At 45.9% G+C, this 22,923-nt stretch overlaps 1 protein-coding gene across 1 annotated transcript; it reads right to left on the bottom strand.

Annotated features, from left to right (window-relative positions):
- Window positions 1-3,738: 3,738 nt before the first annotated feature.
- LOC121444435 lies at window positions 3,739-20,669 on the bottom strand. Its single transcript, XM_041646245.1, is given in 3 exon segments — window positions 3,739-4,195; window positions 4,511-9,454; window positions 20,595-20,669. Coding segments are annotated over 3 exon segments (5,352 nt in total). The 3' UTR covers window positions 3,739-3,862.
- Between the last annotated feature and the right edge of the window lie 2,254 nt (window positions 20,670-22,923).

Here is a 22,923-nt window from a genome sequence, read left to right on the forward strand (position 1 = left end):
TTGATCTCTTATGGGATGGAGGAGTCCCTAGGAGGAAATTCTAGTTGCCTAATGATTCTGGAGAAATGGTTTGCCACAACAGTCTAGCTTTATTCCTCTGAGTGTGAATGAATGCTCATTCAGATATGTCTCTAACTAGGGGAGTGAGACTTCTGGGAAAGCAAGACGAGACGAAAGTAAATCGATACAAGTTTTCTATGTGTTAATCTATGCTGAGCACTTGACTGATGTGTCAGTCATAAATGAAAGGCCACTATAAATTTCCCATTTCATGGAGGAGGAAGCAGCCTCATTCAGTGAAGGCACTTGTTGGTCTCCTAAATTACGTTTTCTGAGACACAATTCTACTCCATGACTCATTGTTGTGCTATGGATGGGTTATTATTCCCACTTACAACTCTTAGTGCCAAGTATAAAACTTTATCCCCCAACACACACCAAGTAAGTTTGGCAAAATCATTTGTCATTGTCATCACCATCATTATTATTTCCACAGAAAGACCAGTAAGTGATGCAGAATGGTTTTTTTGGCTCCTGTCTTGGTTGCAAATAGGTTTCATTTCTGTTGCCAATGGTAATTGATTGGTAGTGGTTTCTGGAACTGAATATTAAAAAGAAGGATAAGGCCAAACCTAGGCTTAGTTTGAAAAAGGTTGTGATTAAAAAGAGCTTAGTCTGGAATAGAGTAAGTTGACTATGATCCCTGTTGTTTTCACTAATAAATGTTCATTCTGTTATAGCCAGGTACCTGCGTGAGACAATCAGCTCATTCTACCTTAATCTGGAACATTCCTGAAAACTGACACATACCCTTCCAACCTCAGGCAAGCTGCAAATGTTGGTTATTCTATACAAGGGCAGCTGGGAGCAGGTAGACTATTATCACTTTGATACTCAAATGTCATCCACGAAGCAGCAGAAGCAGCAGTAGCAGCAGCAGCAGCCGCCGCTGCTGCCACCGCCCTGAAAGCCTCTTTAAAATGTAGAATCCCTGACGATGCCTTAGATCTACTGAATTGAAAGCTTCCCTACCCACAAGATGCCCAGGTGATTTGCCCATATCAAAGCTGGAGAAGCAAGTTGGATCAGTAGCTCCCAACTCTTTCTGAGTTGGAGTTATCCATGATTGATTAACAATAGTTCACATGTGACATGATCCTGAAAGACCCCAGTGGTGGGCAGTCTTTCAGGCTAAGGAGACCCTCCCAAGGAACAGCGAGATCACTCTTCGGATGCAAACAGCAAGAGGCTTTATTCAGTACACAGGTACCTGGGGCGACTTAGTCTCTCGAAAGACAAAGCGCGCCTGCAGACTGGGGGAAGGTCTTTTTATAGGAAAGAGGGCAGCAGAAGCAGATTACAGAAGCAAATGCATCGTTAGTGGTCAGTTGGAATGGGGCAAGGGGCACAGGTGGTTTTTCCTCTCCCAGCACAGATGTATGGGAACAGATATCCTGTTAATTGATGTCCTGCCCGAATCTATGGATATAAATATCCTGTTTTGCAGCCAGGGACCCTGACCTTACTCTGCACTTACAGTCGTTCATCAAAAGCTTTGTGAAATGACGTTACAGCAGCCAAGCTGGGATCTTTCATAGGGGGAGTTGTCTCTTCTGTGAATTACTGATATTCTAAGTTGGGCACATGTGCTGACTATAGGCATCCTGTTTCCTTAAGCAAACGGGAGGTTCTCATTAGAGCAGGCCAGCTGCGGGTTCCTTATCGCTTGGGGCCAGATGGCTGACCGGCTGACCGCAGATATCTTGCCTGGCTTCTCCGCCCTTGTTCTCAAGTCGAACTTCCCTGCTCTAATGTTACTTGCGTTGCTCCAAAGTTTAAGCCTGGCATTGCTGCTGCTTAGCTGTTTGTCTATACTGTGGGGGTCTTTCACCCCCCCCTTTTTCTATCAACTGAATAAAACCCTTTATTCATTTAGCTGTGGTATCCATGTCTTCGGGATCAAACTGTCTAAGCTGATGATACTGTTGTGTCAGGACCAGAGCCTGGATGACAGACAGCCTGTCCTTCATGAATTGGACCAAGCGATTTAGGATACAAGGCCCAAAAAGCAAGATTAAAAGTATAACGATTAGGGGGCCTATGATGGAGGAAACCAAGGTGGTAAACCAGGGAGACCTGTTGAACCAGCCTTCAAACCATCCCTGCTCTGACTGGAACAACTGCTGTCTCTGCTTAAGTCTTTCCCTCAGTTTTGCCATATTGTCTCTGACTAGGCCAGTATGGTCTGCATAAAAACAACATTCCTCTTTCAGGGCAGCGCATAAGCCTCCTTCTTGCAGGAACAATATATCAAGCCCCCTGCGGTTCTGCAGCACCACTTCTGACAGAGAGGTTAGGGATTTCTCAAGGGCGCTGACTGATTCTTCTAAGGCCTTGATGTCCGTATGCATTGCCGCTTGAAGCTGTCTGAATTGGCTGGTAGCTACAAGGGCAGAAGCACCAGTTCCTACCCCTGCTGCTATACCTCCTGCAGTTAGTCCTCCTAACAGCAGGGCTAAAGTAAGGGATACTGGTTCTCGTTTGAATCGAGGTCTCCCTTCAAAATGACTGTAAATATATTCAGGATCATGATATGTAACTTTAGGCCATAATTCAACTAAAACACAGTAATCAGAGGTCAGGTTAAGTACAGTTGTTGATAGACAAGGGGTGATCCCAGTGCTACAAGCCCAGTAGGTACCGCTTGGTGCGGTTAAATAATAACCGGATGGGACGGGCTGTCGAGTATTGCATAAAGCTTGATGAGAGCTTGGGACCGTCCCCATGCAGAGTCCTTTTCCTGATACCTCCGACAGGGTTAGTTTGTGCTGGGGAAGACCGATGCACTGTGTGGGTGGCGAGTTATATACGACATAGGTACCTGTCACTGCTATCCCTTCATAATAGGGGGGTCTGGAAATCAAGCATAGCCAACATTCCTGGGTCTTATTGGGGTCTGTCACATTTAAGGCTAGATATGCCCCCTGGACTAAATCAAGTAACCTGTCCCCGGTCCCGGATTGGTAGGGAGTCGGGGAGGCTGTGAGTGGGGTAGAAGCAGTTGATGGGGTGGCTGGTACATTGAGGGGAGCTTCTGGGAGCACTGCCTGGCCGGGCTGTGATGGGGGTCTTTGGTCAGAAATAACTAGATTAGGACCAACTGCTTGGCGGGCCGTTTCCACTTTTAGTTTTATAGTGAAGATGGCACCTAGGTCCTTCTTAGTCATTCTGTTTGGGAAGTACCATCGGAGGCCCCAAGTCCTCCCTGTCATCCAGTTAGACTGCCCTGATGCTCGACCTCGGGGGGTGAAGGTGATGTTTAAGGGCAGGCAGGTGGGGTTGCCTTTACATTTTCCAGTATTCTTTGCGGAACACTCCCTAGGGGAGGTGTAGTTCTTATGAACAGTGATCCAGTCCCATGAGGAGCTAGGCTTCCAAAACGCATCCCCGGTTGTTTCACATCCCCAGGCATTACAGAATAAGCTTTCCCATCCTCCACAGCGTCGGACCTGGTCTCGCTCCCGCCCATCCCGGGGACAGACATAGAAATCCAATTGCCCCAGGAAGCATCTTCCTTCAGGGCTTCCGCAGCCGAATTTTCCCCCAGGAGAAAAGCGGCTGCCTGCCCGGTCCTTTAACTGTGTAGGTAGCAAATCAGGAATATCCCATATCTCTGATCCTGCTGCAAGCTGGCAGAAATCCGGGGTAAGTGGGGGCCACCAGGTGTCTATCGCATGGTTTGCCTGAATTTCCCAGACAACTTCTCCGACCGAGGACAATACCTGCCATTTTAGGGAGCGTACCAGGTGAGGGCTGTCTCCCCGGACTATCATCCCTAGTCCCAACAAGATCCATAAACCAGTCAATGGGGCCCCCGGGTAAGTCTTATCTTTAGAGGGTTTTGAGAGCGCTGGACCCTCCATAGTGGTTCTGCTGTATCTCCTTCTGTACGAGCTGTTTTTACGTGGGAGGCGTGGACCCAGGCCGCGATGCCGTCAACTTTCAGTGCCGTTGGAGTGGTTAGCAGCACGGTGTAGGGTCCTTTCCAGCGGGGTTCCAGATTCTTAGTCTGATGTCTGCGGACCCAAACTGTATCGCCAATCTGGTAGCTGTGAGGTACCGCTGGTCTGTCTAATTGTTCCTTATAGGCTGCAGCGAGTGGCTTCCAGACCTCTCTCTGCACGATCTGGAGTGCCTGTAAATGAGCTTCCAGAGAGGGGCTATTAGCAAAGTCTGAAATGTTGGAGTCAAAGAAATTAATGAAGGGCGGGGGCGCCCCATATAGTATTTCAAAAGGTGTGAGCCCGTGGGGTCCTGGTGTATTGCGAGCTCTGTAGAGGGCTAGGGGTAGTAGGAGCACCCAGTCTCTAGTGCCAGTTGCAAGCGTTAATTTGGTCAAAGTCTCCTTAATAGTTCTATTCATTCTTTCTACCTGTCCTGAACTCTGGGGTCTGTATGCACAATGTAATTTCCAATCAATCCCCAATAGCTTGGCCACCAACTGATTTACCTGGGAGACGAAGGCAGGTCCATTATCAGTGCCCAGCACTTGGGGCATGCCATACCTGGGGAAGATTTCTTCCAGCAGCTTTTTGGTCACAATTTTTGCGGTCTCATGCTTGGTCGGGAAGGCTTCCACCCATCCCGAAAAGGTGTCCACAAATACCAATAAGTACCGGTATCCATACATGCCTGGTTTTATTTCAGTAAAGTCAATTTCCCATTGTACTCCTGGTCGATGTCCGCGGATTCGCACCCCCTGTCCCACCTTGGTTTTTCCTGCATTTACCTGTGCACATGCTCTACATTTGTCCATAACTTTTTGGAGGATGCTGTCTCGCCCCAGTAAAGAGCAAAAAGTTTCCTGCCGGTCTAACAAAGTTTTCATCTTTCGGGGGCTTAGATGGGTCAATTTATGTAAGTAATCAAGCATCTTATAAGTGTATGCCATCGGCATCACTGTTTTTCCCTTCCATGTCCATTCGCCCGTTTTCTGGTCCTGCTCCGCTCCCATGTCTGCCAGGAGCTTTAGATCCTCCTCATCATATTTGAGGGGGTCTCTCTTATCTTGGTGCATGGGCAGTATGGCTAGCGGAGCCTGCAGGGCCACCTGTTTGGCGGCTTCATCAGCCAGCCGGTTTCCTCGAGCCTCAGGGCTGTCTCCTTTCTGGTGTCCTGGGCAATGTATAATGCTCAGTTTCCGAGGCAGAAATAAAGCTTTTAACAAGGCTAAGATCTCTGTTTTATTTTTAATTTCCTTTCCTTCTGAAGTCAGTAGCCCTCTTCTTCTGTATATTTCCCCATGAACATGAGCAGTGGCAAAAGCATATCGGCTGTCAGTATAGACATTGAGCTTCTTACCTTCTGCCATCCTCAAAGCTTGTGTCAAGGCGACAAGCTCTGCTCGCTGCGCAGAAGTCCCCGCAGGCAGAGGCTGTGCCCAGATCACCTCGGTCTCCGTGGTTACCGCTGCACCCGCCTTTCGCTCACCTTCCCGCAGAAAGCTGCTGCCGTCAGTGTACCAGGTGACATCCGCATCCCGGAGGGGTTGATCCGTCAGGTCCGGTCTGGTCCCGTGCATTTCCGCAAGGATCTCGAGACAGTCGTGTTGGTCCGTCTCCCCCTCCTCTGGGAGTGGTAGCAGGGTTGCAGGATTGAGCGCCACCACTGGTCCGAAATGGATTCGGTCCGAGTCCAGGAGCATGGCCTGATAATGGGTCATGCGGGCATTGGAGAGCCAGCGATCTGGGGGTTGTCTGATTAGAGTCTCAATTGCGTGTGGGGCCAGGATGGTCAAAGGTTGGCCCATAGTCAGTTTGCCAGCATCCTTGGTGAGGACTGCCACTGCTGCTACCATTCTGAGGCATGGGGGCCATCCTGTGGCCACGGGGTCCAATTTCTTGGATAGGTAGGCTATTGGCCGCCGCCAGGGCCCCAGCCTCTGGGTCAAGACCACTTTTGCATATCCTTGCTTCTCGTCGACAAACAAATCAAAAGGCTTAGTCAGGTCAGGGAGGCCTAAGGCTGGGGCTGTGAGCAGAGCCCGTTTGATTTTCTGAAAAGCCTCGTCCTGATCCGATCCCCATGAGTACATCACCCCCTGCTTAGTCAGTGGGTACAAAGGGGCTGCCAGTTCCGCGAATCCGGGGATCCAGAGCCGGCAGAATCCCGCTGTCCCTAGAAACTCTCTCAGCTGGCGGGGTGTCCGGGGTGTAGGGATTTTTATAACTGTGTCTTTCCTGGCCTCCGTTAGCCACCTCTGTCCTTCTCTGATTTGGTACCCTAGGTAGGTGACCTGCCGTTGGCATATTTGGGCCTTTTTGGCAGAAGCTCGGTACCCTAGATCCCCCAAGGCTTGTAGTAATGCCTCAGTTCCTTTTATACAGTCCTGAGCCGAAGTAGCAGCTAACAAGAGATCATCAACATACTGTAACAGCATCAGGCCAGGATGCCTCACCCTGAAATCCGCTAAGTCTCGGTGTAGGGCCTCATCGAACAGGGTGGGGCTATTTTTGAAACCCTGAGGCAACCTGGTCCAGGTCAGCTGTCCTGAAATCCCCAGTTTAGGATCCTTCCATTCAAAGGCAAATATGGGCTGACTTCTGGGGTGCAGTCTCAGGCAGAAGAATGCATCCTTGAGGTCCAGGACGGTATACCAAGTATATGAGGGTGATAGTCCACTTAACAGATTGTAGGGGTTAGGAACTGTCGGGTGTATATCTTCCACCCGTTTATTGACCTCTCTTAGATCCTGCACAGGTCTATAGTCCCCAGTCCCTGGCTTTTTCACGGGCAGCAAGGGGGTATTCCAAGGGGACCGGCAGGGGACTAATATTCCCTGGTCAAGAAGCCTTTTGATGTGAGGCCTTATTCCTTCCCTTGCCTCATGAGACATGGGATACTGTTTAATCGAGACAGGAGTAGCAGTTGTCTTGAGGCTTACCACTAGAGGGGGCTGCTGTCTGGCCAGCCCCATTCCCCCGGTTTCTGCCCATGCCTGGGGAAAGCGATCCAGCCAATAAGCCTCAGTGGGGGCCGCAGTGGTACTGTCTTTTTCATGCAGCCTATATTCATCTTCTAGGCTGAGAGTCAGCACATGTAAGGGTTGTCCCTGAGGGCCAACTACCTGTGCTCCGGTTTCCTTGAAGTAAATTTGGGCTTTTAATTTTGTGAGCAAGTCCCTTCCTAGGAGCGGATATGGACAGTCAGGCACGTGGAGGAAAGAATGAGTCACCTTACCAGTTGCTAGGTGAAGCTTGCGATCTGTGGTCCATCGGTATCGTTTTCCACCAGTGGCCCCTTGGACCCAGGCAGACTTGTCACTCAGGGGTCCGGGGTCCCGGGTTAGCACCGAGTGTTGAGCTCCGGTATCAACTAGGAAGGTGACGGGTTGCCCCCCAACATCTAAGGTTATCCTGGGCTCAGAGGGAGGCTCCTGGCCCTGATCTCCCTAGTCGTCCAGAGCTAGGAGGGAGGTCTGAGAAGGTCTTGGTCTCCTGGGTCCCCTCGAGTTCTTGGGACAATCCCTTGCCCAATGCCCCTTTTCTTTACAGTAGGCGCATTGGTCCTTGTCAAGGGGTGGCCTTCTTTTGTCTCCCTCCTGTCTATCCTGTCTTTGCCCTGACACTACAGTGGCCAAAAGTTTACTCATTTCCTTATGTCTCTTGCGGTCCCTCTCTTTTTCCCTTTCCTCGGCTTCTTTTCTGAAGCGGTCCTCTCGTTCCTCTGCTTCTCTCCTGAGGCGGTCCTCCCTCTCTTCCTGAGTCTCCCTCTTATTGAAAATCTTTTCTGCTTCCTTTAGCAGATCCCTGAGTGAGCTTTCCATGAGGTTCTCTAGACGCTCCAGTTTGCGTCTGATATCTGGAGCTGACTGCCAAATAAAAGACATGGAGATATTGGTCTCCTGTCCGGGGTCATCAGGGTCATAGGGAGTATATCTGCGGTAAGCCTCTTTGAGCCTCTCAAGGAACGCAGAGGGAGTTTCCTCTGACCCCTGTATAACCTGCTTTACCTGAGCCAAATTCGTTGGGCGTCGAGCCGCCCTGTGGAGACCCGCTATGAGCAACTGGCGATAGAGGGCTAGGTGATTCCTACCTTCCACCGTGGTGAAATCCCAAGAGGGGCGTTCAAGGGGAAAGGCAGAATCTATTTCATTAGGCAATTGGGTGGAGCGGCCATCAGGTCCCCGGACTTCCTTCCGGGCTTCCAGGAGGACCCTCTGCCGTTCCTCCGAAGTCAGCAGGGTCTGCAGCAGCTGTTGGCAGTCGTCCCATGTAGGCTGATGGGTAATCAAAATAGATTCAATCAGAGCAGTCAACCTAGAGGGGTCCTCAGAAAAAGGAGGGTTATTATTTTTCCAGTTGTAGAGGTCTGAGGAGGAGAATGGCCAGTACTGCAGTTGGCCGTTCATTCCCGTGCGAAGAGGGAATGCCTGTGAGGAGGTTGTATCCGCTGCATGCAGCTGGTCTCTTCGTGCCCTCAGGCGTGTGGCCATCGGAGAAGGACCAGCAGAGGCCGGCGCTGCTTGTTCTTCTTTTCTTTCAGTTGAGTCAGCCTCATTCGGAGTCCGTGGAGCTGGCTCCTGATATGGGGGAGGGCCCTCCGTGAGGAGGTCCATCAGTAGGTCATCATCTGGGGGCAAGACTTTTGGAGGAGGGGGCTTGGGCACCGGGGATTTGGTGAGGGTTGGGTACAGGGAGGAGTGGGGCGGAGGTCCCGTTGGGGTGGGAAGGAGTGGAGGGGGTAAGGCAGGTGCAGAGGGGGTAAGGATAGGGGGTTTCGGGGTGACGAAAGGCTTGACCCAGGGTGGTGGGTCATAAGCCATCGCCTCCCAGACCACGATATACGCGACCTGGTCTGGATGCCCGTGATGGCCAGGATCCATCACCTTAGCCTTTACCTGTAAGATAACATTGATGTCAAAAGTACCATCCCTTGGCCAGCCCACATTGAACGTGGGCCATTCCGAGGAACAGACAGTTACCCAGCGTCTCTTCCGGACGTCCACTGACTGGTTATTTGCAATGTCTTGGACGTCTCGCCAGTGCTGTAAAGTCAGGCTTAGAGGGGTGGTTACAGATTGGCCCATTCTCTCAACCGCGGTGACAGTAACAATTAGACAGACAAACAAAATACAACTTAGACAGACACAGAAACTCGCAGCGCGGCTTTGGCATAAAACCGAAAGCAAGAATTCAAACGGAGACTTTGAGGACCCGGGCTCCTCGTCTCCCAAAAGAGTCACGAATCCCTCAGACAGTGGGGCAGCCCCCAACAGTCCCAGTTCCACGCGACTCACAAACTGCAAATGGGCCACGAATCGGGCCCCCAAACGCCACTGGGAATGGGCCACGAATCGGGCCCCCAAACGCCACTGGGACATCTCCCAGGGCTGCGGTGGGGAGTACGAGCTCGTCAGCTCCTCCCCGGGTCCGCCAAATACAAATCTGATTAGCTAACCAGTACAAACGCAGGCACAAACATAAAAGACAGAAGACAGACAGAAAACAATTGTGCTGGCCAGCTTACCTCCCGGTGGTGAGTCGGTGGTCCCTGGGCAGGGGTCTCCAAATCTCGGTGGGACCTCCAAATGAAAGACCCCAGTGGTGGGCAGTCTTTCAGGCTAAGGAGACCCTCCCAAGGAACAGCGAGATCACTCTTCGGATGCAAACAGCAAGAGGCTTTATTCAGTACACAGGTACCTGGGGCGACTTAGTCTCTCGAAAGACAAAGCGCGCCTGCAGACTGGGGGAAGGTCTTTTTATAGGAAAGAGGGCAGCAGAAGCAGATTACAGAAGCAAATGCATCGTTAGTGGTCAGTTGGAATGGGGCAAGGGGCACAGGTGGTTTTTCCTCTCCCAGCACAGATGTATGGGAACAGATATCCTGTTAATTGATGTCCTGCCCGAATCTATGGATATAAATATCCTGTTTTGCAGCCAGGGACCCTGACCTTACTCTGCACTTACAGTCGTTCATCAAAAGCTTTGTGAAATGACGTTACAGCAGCCAAGCTGGGATCTTTCATAGAGGGAGTTGTCTCTTCTGTGAATTACTGATATTCTAAGTTGGGCACATGTGCTGACTATAGGCATCCTGTTTCCTTAAGCAAACGGGAGGTTCTCATTAGAGCAGGCCAGCTGCGGGTTCCTTATCGCTTGGGGCCAGATGGCTGACCGGCTGACCACAGATATCTTGCCTGGCTTCTCCGCCCTTGTTCTCAAGTCGAACTTCCCTGCTCTAATGTTACTTGCGTTGCTCCAAAGTTTAAGCCTGGCATTGCTGCTGCTTAGCTGTTTGTCTATACTGTGGGGGTCTTTCAATCCTACAGATACACCTCAAAACTGTGCAGAGGTCTTTAGGTGAAGGCGTGTCTTGCCTCCCTTCCTTTCTTGCTGTAAAAATCATATTAAGGAATTATGGGAGTTAGCTCGGCATGTAAAGTGTGTGTGATAGAAGAAGGCAGACTTGAGTCCAATCCCTGGAATCCATGTAGAAAGCCAGGAGTGATAACACCCACTTACAAGCCCAGTTCTGGTGTGACTGAGACAAGATTGCAGAGAACGGCCAGTCATTCTAGACTATTTGGTAAGCCCCAGGCCAGCGGCAGACTCTAGCGCATAAAATGAGGTGGCTGGCGCATGGGAAATGGCAGCCAAGTCTCCCCTCTGACTTCCACATGCATACACACATATTACACTGGGGACGCAGCCCCGCCGCCCCTATTACTACAGTTGGCGCCCCACGTGATGGACTAAACCCACTTAAAAAACCTGAGAATGCTTAAAAATAAGGGAGAGAGAGTTTAACACAGATTTTTGCTGTTTGTTGGTGGCGTGCTGTAGAGAGATTTCCTGATTCGGCAACAGTAGCAGAAAAAACGCTGTGTCATTTTAAAGTGCGACTTCCTTGGGCTGTGCCGACATTGCTATCTCTGTCTGGCTCCTGCAGGAGACAGAGCTTTTGAATAGAGCATTTGGAGTAAAGTGCTACGATTTGTTTGATGGCAACTACACTCGCTGTGTTCTCGGGTCTGCTCTGCTTGCTAGAGGTAAGCAAGCGCCTCATCTAAGAGAGGCTTCCTGACTCAGCTTCAGCTGCAAAATCCTGCAGCTCATTAAGAGGTCCTGCCACGAAACACTTAAACGGTGTTGACGAAAAGCTGAACGCATGCTTTTCGGTTTTCAGCCGTAGCAGGAAAAAAGCTGCGCCATTTAAAAATGCCGGCTTTCTGGGCTGTCCTGCCAGGGCAAACTCTGACTCTTTTACGCAGGCAGTTTGTGCGGTTTGCAAGCACAGGCTGCTGAAGCTCGCTTGCTGGCAGGGACCTTGAAATGCCATAGAGTTGTGGCAGTAAACATGGCTACAGCCAGTACCTCAGCCATGAGTCTGGAAAGCTAAGGAATGGGCTACATCTAGCCGGCAAAGCCACACCTTTAGTCCTACTGAGATTGCTTGGTAAATTAAAGACTCATGTGGTCAGAAAAAGAGAGATATACAGTAAAGAGAGATTCAAAGACAGAGAAAATTTCTGAATGGTTTAAAGTGTGTTAAAAATATATGCTGACTAAAAGTTGAAGTTCTTAAAGTAAAAAACAAAAAAAGGAAGAGAGTTGTTGTGTGTGGTAGCACACGCCTTTAATCCCAGTGCCTAGAAGGCAGAGACAAACAGATCTCTGTGAGTTCAAGGTGTAGTAGCTTACACCTTTAATCCCAATGCCTGGGAGGCAGAGACAGACGGATCTCTGAGAGTTCAAAGACAGCCTGGTCTACAGAGTTACTTCAGGTCAAAGATACAGAGAACCTGTCTCAAAAAGCAAAGAGTTAAAAGTAAAAATAAACTAAATAGAGGTTAAAACAAAGCTGCACAAAGATGGAAAATACACAGAGAATTTTGATACTGTATGCTATTATGCTCTCTTTGAATTGTTTGAATGCTGAGGAAGGAGCAACAGCTGCTAAAAGATATTTACTTATAAATGCTGCTAAACTAATCCAACATAGATATTTTGAATTTGGATCTAAGGATATGATACTTTGGAAAGGAGTTTCTTATTTTGTTTTCACAGAGGATGAGGCGCTGTTCATTTCTTCTATTCCGATTTGGTATGATGGACCACGCCCTCCTGAAGGGTTGCAGTGAACATCTTCAGAAAATTGCTTCGCTCAACTGCCAACTGAGATGAAACTAGCACACAGGTTATATCATGAAAGACCTAATTAACGACGCCCCCATTCAGCAGGAAGCAGTTTGGAGAGAAATAACTGCGCCCATATTCCCAAAAAATGTTTATAAATGTTCTTTTACATTTTAAGGGGGATATGATATAGATATGAATAATTTACATTAGTATAGATTTTGCTTTATTGATAGAGATTTAAGGTCAATTTTGTTATATATATAAGTGTTTCTGATTTTGATTAAGGTATTGTGATTGTGTAGTTCATTTAAATATGTACTATATAATTAATAAATATAGGTTGTTAATGGATAATCATCGATAATAGTAAAGCTTGTAGTCATGTTAGTTAGATTTTCTAGATATATAGAGATATATTTTAGATAGACATTCTTCATGTCTTTCAAAGATTACAGAATAGGACATTTAATGTTTTAATAACTGAGGACTTTTCATGACAATGAGACACTCTGCTCCTGGCAGCACTAATGTACTTCAAGAGGAAGATGGACATCGAAGAGGCACCTTATGGAGTTTGATAGCCATTTGGGCAAGAAACTGCTCTTGCCTGGACTATTGCATAAACTGGACACAGAGAACCTGCAGAGAGAGGACTACTGAACTTGCCTAAGGTGAGATGATCTTTCGGGGTTCCTGATTCATGAAAGAGTCTCGACAGCTCTTCTCTCGGGAGCAGACACCTGAGAGAGACGCCATGCCCTGCTCCCGGGATGAAGCTCCGACCCAGGATGGACATAGGCTAGAATCTTCCCGGTAATCGCACCTTGGGGTGCTACACACAGATGATTAGAAATGGGCTAAATTAATATGTGAGAATTAGCCTAGAAGAGAATGGGCCAAGCAGTGTTTAAAAGAATACAGTGTCCGTGTAATTATTTCGGGGCATAAGCTAAGCTAGCCGGGCGGGCGGCTGGGGTGCTGGGGATGCAGCCCCGCCGCCCCTATTACTACACCCCCCCCCCCACAAACACGAATCGCATGACAGCCAGAGGAAGAAGAGTGAGACTAATCAATAACCTCGAATCTGCTCTCATATTTGTCAACATGAAGCATCTGAGGCTTTGGCATCTCAGTTGCTTTCCTCATGGTAGTAAAGAAGGATGCTATGAAGAGATCTTCTGGGAAAAGAAACTCTAGCTCCTGCCATACGTATCTTTCTTGATACATGTTTAGCTTCTGCTCATGGGCCCAGTGAGAATCCATCCTGGGTTGCATTAAGTCAGTGTTCTGCTTCGAGATGCTGTGCAGGGGATAGGTGGTGGGGAATAGGATCTATAGACAAGCCTCAAAGACCTCTCTAGGTGCTCTCAAACTTTGAGCATCAGGCTCACCAAAAGAGTTTGTAAGAAAACAGATTCAAGATCCCGCTCCCATGGTTCTCTATTCTGTAGGTAGGAGGTGTGACACAAATATTTGCAAGTTCTCATTTGATCTATGCTGCTCTGCGAATGGCCAGCAACAGTCCAGCAACAGCATCTCCTGGTGATTGCTAAAAATGTTGACCTTCAAAGATTTTTAGGCCTGTCACAGCCTGCATTCAAACATGATGCTATGTGATAGGAAATGCATTGTGGGTATGTAGCTCACAAGCTGTGAGAAACATGAGTTAGACACACAGGAGACGTCTGTTTATTTTATAGGGTTTCTTGCAGCCCAGGCTGTTCTGGAACTCACTGTGGAGCCAACAATAATGTTGAATCTTTATCCTCCTGCTTCCACCTCCCAAGAACTGTGATTGTGCTACCATGCCCCACCATACAGAGTTCTGGGGACTGAATTCAGGTTTGCTCCATGCTAGGCAAGCGTTCTATGAACTGAGTCAAAACGCCATCGCTGAGACATTTTTTTTTTTGTAATTTGTTGGAATAGATGGCTACCTTTAAAGCTAGCTTCCCCCCTGGCCTTCTGCTTTGTCCCTCATTATGCCTGCCAGTCCTCGGCCTTTACTTTGCTTTCCCACTTGCTCTTGACCACACTTCTGTACACCCCAAAGGAAAATTCTACTAAGCTGTACTTTGGAATATTGTTTTCTTTTGTGTGTGTGACAGGGCTTCTTGTAGAGCCTTGCCCCTATTTTTAAGACAAGGTCTTGCTATGTAGCCTTCATTGGCCTAAAAACTCTCTATGTAGACCAGAGTGGCCTCCAAACTCACAGAAATCCACCTGCTTCTTCTTCACTGGTGCTAGGATTAAGCGTGTGTGCCACCACACCAGGCCCTGAACTTGTTTTTAAAAATTATTTGTATATTTATTTGTGTGTGTGTGTGTGTATACATGACATGCATGTGTTTGCTCACACTCAGCACCGTTGCAGGGAGGCTGTAGGTATGTAACTAAATGGCGGGAGCAGCGAGCGGTTGTGATGTGCCCTGCCAGACAGGGTTGAGGACTGCTTGACAATAACTGGGTCAGTATGGCACCTAAGGGGTCTTAGGCTAAGGAGGATCTGAAAATGTTCAAGAAAGAAAGAAAAAACCCATCAGGAATGCTAGGAATGCAGGAGAACTTCACCTGCTAAGCCAGCACTGAGAGGCTGAAATTTAAAAACTCTTTCTTCTGTTTGTCCATCAGTCACCAGTCTTTTTTTCATCTGATGGCGAAAATAATATCGCATGATGAAAGAGTTGGAAAATAGAATACAGCACTTGTTCACCAATAGACTACGCTAGATATAACTTTCATTGTTTATTTGTTTGTTTATTTTGTTGGTGTCGGCAGTAATGTGATCGGTGTGTATGTGTAGACCATCCTGTGATTTTCATGTCCCGGTGTCCTGAGAACTGGAATGTCAGGGATGTGCTTCCACATCCATCTCTATCTACGGTTTGGCTTTTATTTTTTTTCCCGTCTGTGCTCCTTAAAGATGGCAATGGCCTAGTCCTCAAAAGCTGGGAAAGTTTCATGAAAATGTGAAAATTAAGATTGTAGTTGGAACGAAGCCTTTTTACCCACGGGCTTCATCTGAGGGAGACCATGCTGGACTACCAGGGTGTGGAATGCTAATGGCATGGCACAATACCTGGCAAAAGAAACTTAAGCATTTGTTTTCAGTGGCAATTTGAGGGCAAAGTCCATCATTGTTGGGGGAGGGGAAGGCACGGTGGCAGGAACTTGAGGCAGCAGGTCACATGACATCCACAGTCAGGAGATAAATGTCAGTGCTCAGCTCACTTTCCTCTTTTTATTCAGTCTGGGACTCCAGCCCGTGGGACGGTGACAGCCACAATCAGGGTGTGTCTTTCCACCTCATATTAACTGAACTTAGAAAATCTCTTAAAACCATACCCAGAGATTTGTCTACTGAGTGATTTGGAATTCTGTCAAGTTAGTTATCACACTGGTAAACTCAATGTATACACAAGGGTCCTTAAAAATGGAAGGGGGTGGGGAGCAAGAAACGGAAAGGGAAAAGATGACTATAGAGGGAGGTCAGTTTAGAAGTCCGCCGGAAGTTGTTGGAGGAAAGGGCCAACAACCAAGGAGTGGGGGCTCCCCCTAGAGGATGAAAAGAGCATCGAAAGTCATTTTAGGGCCTCCAAAAGTGTTCCTTGTTTTGAGCCCATTGAGACCAGAGTTGTAAGATAATACATTTCTGTTATTGAAGAAGTTAAGTTTGTAGTAATTTGTTATAACATACCTTATACCGTTTTTTATGTTCATGTAGTTTTCACTGTTATTTTTAAAAAATTATTTGGCCACATAGGATTGTATTAATCTATGGAGTTGAAGTTCTGGCTTTGCCTTAATTATACCTTTTAAGTGTGTGCATATCTTTCTACCTTTTATTTTTATATACATTTGATTATTTCCAGAGACAATGTAACAGAACCGAAATTTGGGCTTTGAGTTTCATTCATTTCTTTTTCTATATTCATTTTAAGGAAGAATGTCCAGGCCTCCCAGAATGTGACTTGACATAAGGTGAGAATGTACTTTTTAAAAACTTAGTTTCTTCATCAACAGCATATGCTAAATGACCTTCCACATCTTTTCTGTTTCTTTCCTTATTAAATATTCAGTTTTGTTCAAAAACAAGCTCATTTTCCCAGCCATCGATTCTCTTCCATTAATTGATTTTTGTTTGTTCTTGAACCAGTAAGTCATTTTTGAATTCCTGCAATATGATACATATACATATATATATACACATATATATGATCTAGTTTTTTCTCTAATTATATTTTTGTTAAAATTTTAAAATTGATTCTTCTCATCTACATTTTAAAAATATTCCTTTCCGCTCCCAGGAAAATTCCATTGAGAGTGCCCAGTCCTGAATGTCCTGACAAATACTTGGGAAACCCTTAGCTTGGCACATGAAAGCTCTCGATCATGGGATCCTATTTTTTTTCTATTCCTGTTTGTGATAACCCTCACTATAGTTTTAGGGTACATATTGGCTGCTTTCCATATGAACAATATTCTTTTTTAATAAATATTTTTCTTATTTCTTTAATCCATAATTCTTAATTCGTACAATGTATTTTAATTGCGTTCATCCCCAACTCCTCCTTTTAACTCCTTCCCCTATCCACCTCTACCTCCCTACCCACCAAGGTTCGATTCTACTGTAGGCATGGGCATGCATCCACTGGTCAGCTTACTATATTCCGTTTTATGCATTTTGTTCATTCTTTTCCCAGTCCAGACTGTACCATTACATTTATTTGTCTTTCAAGCTTTTTAGAATGAATTTTCATTGTTTCTCACTGCCACGTGGCCTTGAATTCCTCACCTTCCCTGAGGGCCACTTTCGTGCTTAAGGTGGAGTCATCTGTAACTTCCTTACAGAGTTGTCAACTGGACAATGGTTAATTTAAAGGAAGAATCTAGCAAGAGCCCCTCCACTTAGCATAAAAAAACAATGAATGCCACTGTCCATCTCATTACTATATTATTCTACACTCATTAAGCCATAAACTCTTTAAAAGTAAAGCTATGTTATTCTTGATATATGTTCTATTAAGCCTAGGGTATAATAGTGCTCAAGTCCAGGGTGCAGCAGTGTTACGTTCATTTGAATATGAGGTCTTTTATTTATTCTTTGAGAGTTTCATACATGCATATGATGTATTTTCATCATATTCATTCCCTACTCAACCCCAGCTCCTCCAGTGTCCTCCCCCAACACATCTCCCTCCTAACTTCATGCTCTCTCTTCCTTTTCCTTTTCTTTTTTAAATAACCAACTGAGTCCAATTAGTGCTGGTTGGGTATAGGGCATCCACTGGAGCATGGTCAACCTATGAAGTGACTGCATCCTTAGAGAAAATGGACTCGTGCTTGAACCCTCAGCACACATACAAAAAAATGGAGCGATCCCGAGAAAATTAGCTTGACATGGACCCTGCACGAGGATGACATGCAAATTCCGTATTTAGACATAAATTCTAGATGACAAACATTCCATATTTATTTTTAAAAAGAAAAAAAAAAGAAAAGAAAACTGGCTCTTCCTTCCTTAGCAGCCATTAACAGTCTAGCTCCTCAGCTGGGTGGGGGAGGCTCATATCATGCTCATTTTTGAAATAAACAAATGAGGAAATACAACATCATATTTAAAAATGTGGACATTAAACAGTGGAGTGAAGACTTTGATACCTACTTCCTTGCCCCCACATTATGACTCCGGAGTGAAATCTCCAATGCTTTCCACACAGTGCCTTTGCTCTCCCTTTCTTATTCATGCCTGGCCCCTCCTTCCAGAAGAGCCCACAACCTCCTCCCATGAACATCCTCACATCCCTCTCAAACTGCAGATGTTGATTTGGCCCAAGCTCTAGACAGACCCAAGAACCAGGAGTCAATATCCCTAGAAATACGGTTGACAGTGATGGGTGAGTGTTATTGGCTAAATGCCCTAGCCTTCTCAACTGCTAAGGGGAACCTAGAGCTTTGATCAGTGAGGATGGATGAATGGGATCAAGGTCTCAATCCATCTGACATGTGTTACGTGGAGAATTCCAGAGATGGTATTTAGAACCTTCTAACAACTGAATTGAATGATTTAGTGTCTTTTGTTCTAATTATTTTAAGAAGATTTTTTTATATGTCCTTTTGTCAACTGGCACATAAAACATTTTTATTATGGGATACCATGTGGTGTGTTGATATATGTACTGTGTTATGTTAAGTTCATGGTAAGCATATTCACCGCCTAAAGCATCCATGATTTCTTTGTAATACTCAAAATCCTTTCTTGTAGTTTTTTTAAGTATATAGCAAAAAATAAAACTAAAAAATAAAGAGAAGAAAAACCCAGACTTATTATCAGTATATATTCACGCTGCTGTGGTATAGAATATACTATAATTGGGCTGGGAGTGCAGCTTTGCTTAACTATCTGCCTAGTGTACATGAGGCTCTGGACTTGTTTCCCAACAGAGGAAACAAACCAATAATGGAAGAACCGAAACACCAGAGCATCTCGCTCCCATCTAACTTCAACTTAGTACCTATTAACCAGACACTTCCCTTCCATGTCTTCCTCATTCTTCCCAGCCGCTGGTAAGGACCACTCTATTCTCAACTTCTAGGAGACTGACTATATTACATTCTCTATACGAGTGAGATAATTTTACATTTATACTTCTGTGTCTGGCTTATTTCCCTTAGCAGAATGAACCTTGGTTCCATCCATGCTGTTGTAGATGGTTGCATTTTTGTCATTTTTTTTGTGGTTGTATGGTGTTCTCTTGATCTATTCTTCAGTTGGTGGACACTTAGGTTGTTTCCACTTCTTGCCTAGTGTGAACAGAGCTGTAAAAATTATGGGGGTAGGGGCGGGAGAGATGGCTCAGAGGTTAAGAGCATTGCATGCACTTCCAAAGGTCCTGAGTTCAATTCCCAGCAACCACATGGTGGCTCACAATCATCTGTAATGGGGTCTGGTGCCCTCTTCTGGCCTGCAGGCATACACACAGACAGAATATTGTATACATAATAAATAAATAAGTAAATAAATAAATATTTAAAAAAGAAAGAGTATATTAAAAAAATTATGGGGGTACAGATGTGTCTTCCGAGTACAAATTTCGTTTTTACGTGTCTTCCTTCCTCTCTCTTTCCCTTACACTTTCCTCCTCTCTTGAGAAAGGATCTCAGTCTGGAGCCCAGACCGGCCACCTGCAATTCATTGTGTAGCCCATGCTGACGTCTACTTGTGGTAATGAAGAAGGCTTCAGCCTTTCAAGTACTAAGAGTACATGTGTAGCCTCCATATGGAGCTTGATAGTTTCACGCTTAGGTTTTGCTTTGTGCTCCAAAAGTTTCATAGTGTTGTCCATAATGGCCAGAGTTACATTGCCACTGCCGTGAGCATGATTCCCTTTTGTCTACTTCTATGGGCATATTTATTTATTTTATTATAATGGTGTTTTGCCTGATTGTATGCCTGTAGACCATGGGTGCGATGGTGTCCGTGGAGGCCAAAGGAGGAATTGGAGTTAATGATGGCTGTGAGCCACCATGTGAGTGCTGGATATTTAATCTGGGTCCTCTGGAGGAGCTGCCAGGGCTCTGAAACCCTGAGTCAAGTCTCCAGCACTGTATGACTGTTTTACGTGTCATTTTTCTTCTACTTGACATTTGCTATATTGACAAAGTCTTATTGGAGGTGAATTCGATCCTTTTTAAAGATTTGTCTTTATGTATATGTAAATATGTCCGTGTGACTGAATGTCACATGAGTATAGATGCCATCCCTTGTAGGCTAGAAGTTATCATGGAGTTTCAGTTATAGTGATTGTGAATGGCTGGAGGCAGATGCTGGGAACTTAATTTGGTCCATTTGGAAGATCAGCAAGTGTTCTTGCACACTGAACCATCTCTCCAGCCCTGAGGACATTTAAAAAAAACGTTTTCAAATTTTATTAAATGAATTCAAGTACTTTTACAACGCTTTACTAGAGGTTGGCTCACAACTGAGCTGTCATTTCTGGTGAGGAGGAAACTGTGGCTTCAGGTACATAGCTTATGTTTGGCCATACACCACCACAAATGCCCCAATGTCTTCAGGGACCAAAAGTTCAGCATGGGGACACCTGACCAAACGTTCTTACAAAAATTTAAGTTTTCATGGAGGGCCCTTCTTAACATCAGTCCCAAGTTCAGTATTGCCACCATTGGCGTACAGCAGCATCACCTCAGAGCTGCCCCGCTATGGCTCCTGCACTCACAGCTCTGGGGGCTTCAGCCGAAGCACCTGGCTCAGGGCAGCTGCGTGGTACCCATTGATGTGTCAGGTCCCCATGTGCGCAGTGACCGTGGTCATGCTTGCTAGTGCCTCCCGGTTCCACAATCAATCTCTCTCTCTCTCTCTCTCTCTCTCTCTCGTTTTTTTTTTTTTTTTTTTTTTTTTTTTTTTTTTTTTTTTTTTTTTTTTTAATCACAAACGACTGGGCCAGCTTCAGCCCTCTGCTTCTTCCAGTCAGGGGCCATGGAGCCATCCTGAAGGTTGAGATTGGGCATTGGTGCGATAAGATGGAGACACAACCCCTAAGGGACAAATCAGCTGCCCAGAACCACAGCTCTCAAGTCCCAGGACAATTTAAAAAAAAACTGTTTTTCCCCCAATAGGACTACTGTGGCTTTGGCTCAGTTGGTAGAATGCTTGCCTAGAACGCACAAAGGCCTGGGTTCCATCCCTTGCACCATGTAAAACCAGGTATGGAGATACACACCTGTAAATTCAGCACTCATGAGGTAGAGGGGGTGTGCTGATTTGAATAAGTGTTTCCTCCTACATTCGCACTTTTGAATAACTGGCCACCAGTTAGGGTGAGAAGATGAGAAGTTAAAGAATCTTCTCAGCTACATAATAAGTTTGAGGCCAGCCTCAAACAATAAATAAATAATAACTAATGAACTCACTAAAAAAATAAGTAGGCTCTTCTCAGCAGGAGATTGAAAAACTATTATATAGGAATAGTTGACAACTCCTAGGCCTTGTACAATTTGCCTGGTTTTCTATGCATTTGATTGGAGCACAGCTATGTTCATTTGTGTCACTACTGGCTGATCTTTATGGTGACAGAAATGAATTGGGTGACAGAGACTGGCTACCCTGCAATGGTGAAGGTATGTACAGGGAAGCTTTCTAAGGACAAAGATTGTCCAGACATGATCTATTCTGTCTCCCTAGGTCCCCAGCTGGATTGAGCTGAAATAACCCTTAGTGTTAATTTGTTCTGTGACAAACTTTCCCCTGCCTTCTGTTTCTTCCCTCTTGCTCTCACTTCTTGTCAGAGTTCCCAGGTTTTTTGACAGATCAAAGACCTGTACTCGCATTCTTGACCCAAGATTGGTTTCCACCTCACACCCTTGTCTGCCCTGGTCCTGGTCCTACCACTCACTACATGGGTCAGCAAGTCAATTCTATTGTTAGCCCTCGTCCTTCCCTCTCTTTTCTGAGGCCTTATGTGAAAGTTCCACTTTATGAGTGTGAATTTTTCTGAGTCATCTCTTCTCTTGCTAAATACTACCTCACACACAAAAGAAAACCCATCTTGCATCTTGCTTTACATTTGATCATTCAAAACAACAACAACAACAACAACAACAACAACAACAACAACAACAACAACAACAACAACAACAAAACACCAAAAACCAACTGACCAAACAAATAGCTTGTGGGAAGCTGTATCCAGCCCCGATGTAGCTAAGCACCCGAGTCTGAGCCAGCTGTTTTTCAGCTGTCTTTTGTCCTTTACAGATTCACCTGTCATGGCTAGGTCATTGCCCGTCTCAACCTTATTGCCGCTGCTTCCATTTCTTTCTTTCTATCCTTTCCTAATTACTTGGGTCACTTCAGACTTTAATTCTGTTTCTAAAATGTAACACAGCTGTAATTAGGCCATATGTTAATTAGCAGGATGACGCCTTGTGCCTTGTCACTCGTGATGGATGTGGACCATCCCAGAAAGTGCCTCAGACAGGGGAGCTCAGAGGGAAAAGGAAACCTATAGTGGCTGGGAGTGACTCTTTGCACAGCAGAATTTGCTTTAGAGATCAAGAGAAAATGGTTGTATGCAAGCGGACGAAAGGATGGGGTCATACCAAGAAAAAGAGCTAAAGTTGACCTCTTTTCCACTCCAGGAAGGAGCTGGAAGAGAGAAGGCAAGCCCGAATCTGAGGATCCACTAGGGATGGCAGAATCTCTTGAAGGATCAGAGTTGGTGGTCAGGGCTGAGGTCAAGGTCCCGAAGAAAAGCACAGGGAAGGTAAGTGTGAGGCATGCCCTTATGCCCTTTTTTCCTAGCCTTGAAATTTGAAAGAGGCCAAGCATACATCCAAACATTGCCCTCTGCCTCTCTGAACACTGGGAGTACCCTCCAGGGACTCTGAAAGACAGGGGTTCTGGTAGCTTGGGCTGTTAGCATGCCACCATCATGTTCACTCCCCTCCCACTTCCTGTTAACAAAAATGTATTTTTTGATATTCTTGGTACCCGACAGTTGAGCAGAAGATCAGGTTGACCATGACCGTTTCTCACTTCAGATTTTGTCACCTGTGTCACTGAAGAGAGAGTTTTTCAGGAAACTACTTTACTAGGGGAATTCATGATTAGGTGGGATGACACTAACCTCTCTCCTATTTTTTATCTGCCCATAATGTGAGAGAAAAGTGTTCAATCATCACCACACTAATGGCCAAAATGGACTAGACAGTCATTTCAAATTCGGAGTTATGGAAAGGGGCACTGCACGTAGACACTCTTAAA

Source organism: Microtus oregoni, unplaced genomic scaffold (assembly GCF_018167655.1).
Source record: "Microtus oregoni isolate MIOR12 unplaced genomic scaffold, Mior012 000124F_ref0000388, whole genome shotgun sequence".
In the NCBI taxonomy this organism is placed as follows: domain Eukaryota; kingdom Metazoa; phylum Chordata; class Mammalia; order Rodentia; family Cricetidae; genus Microtus; species Microtus oregoni.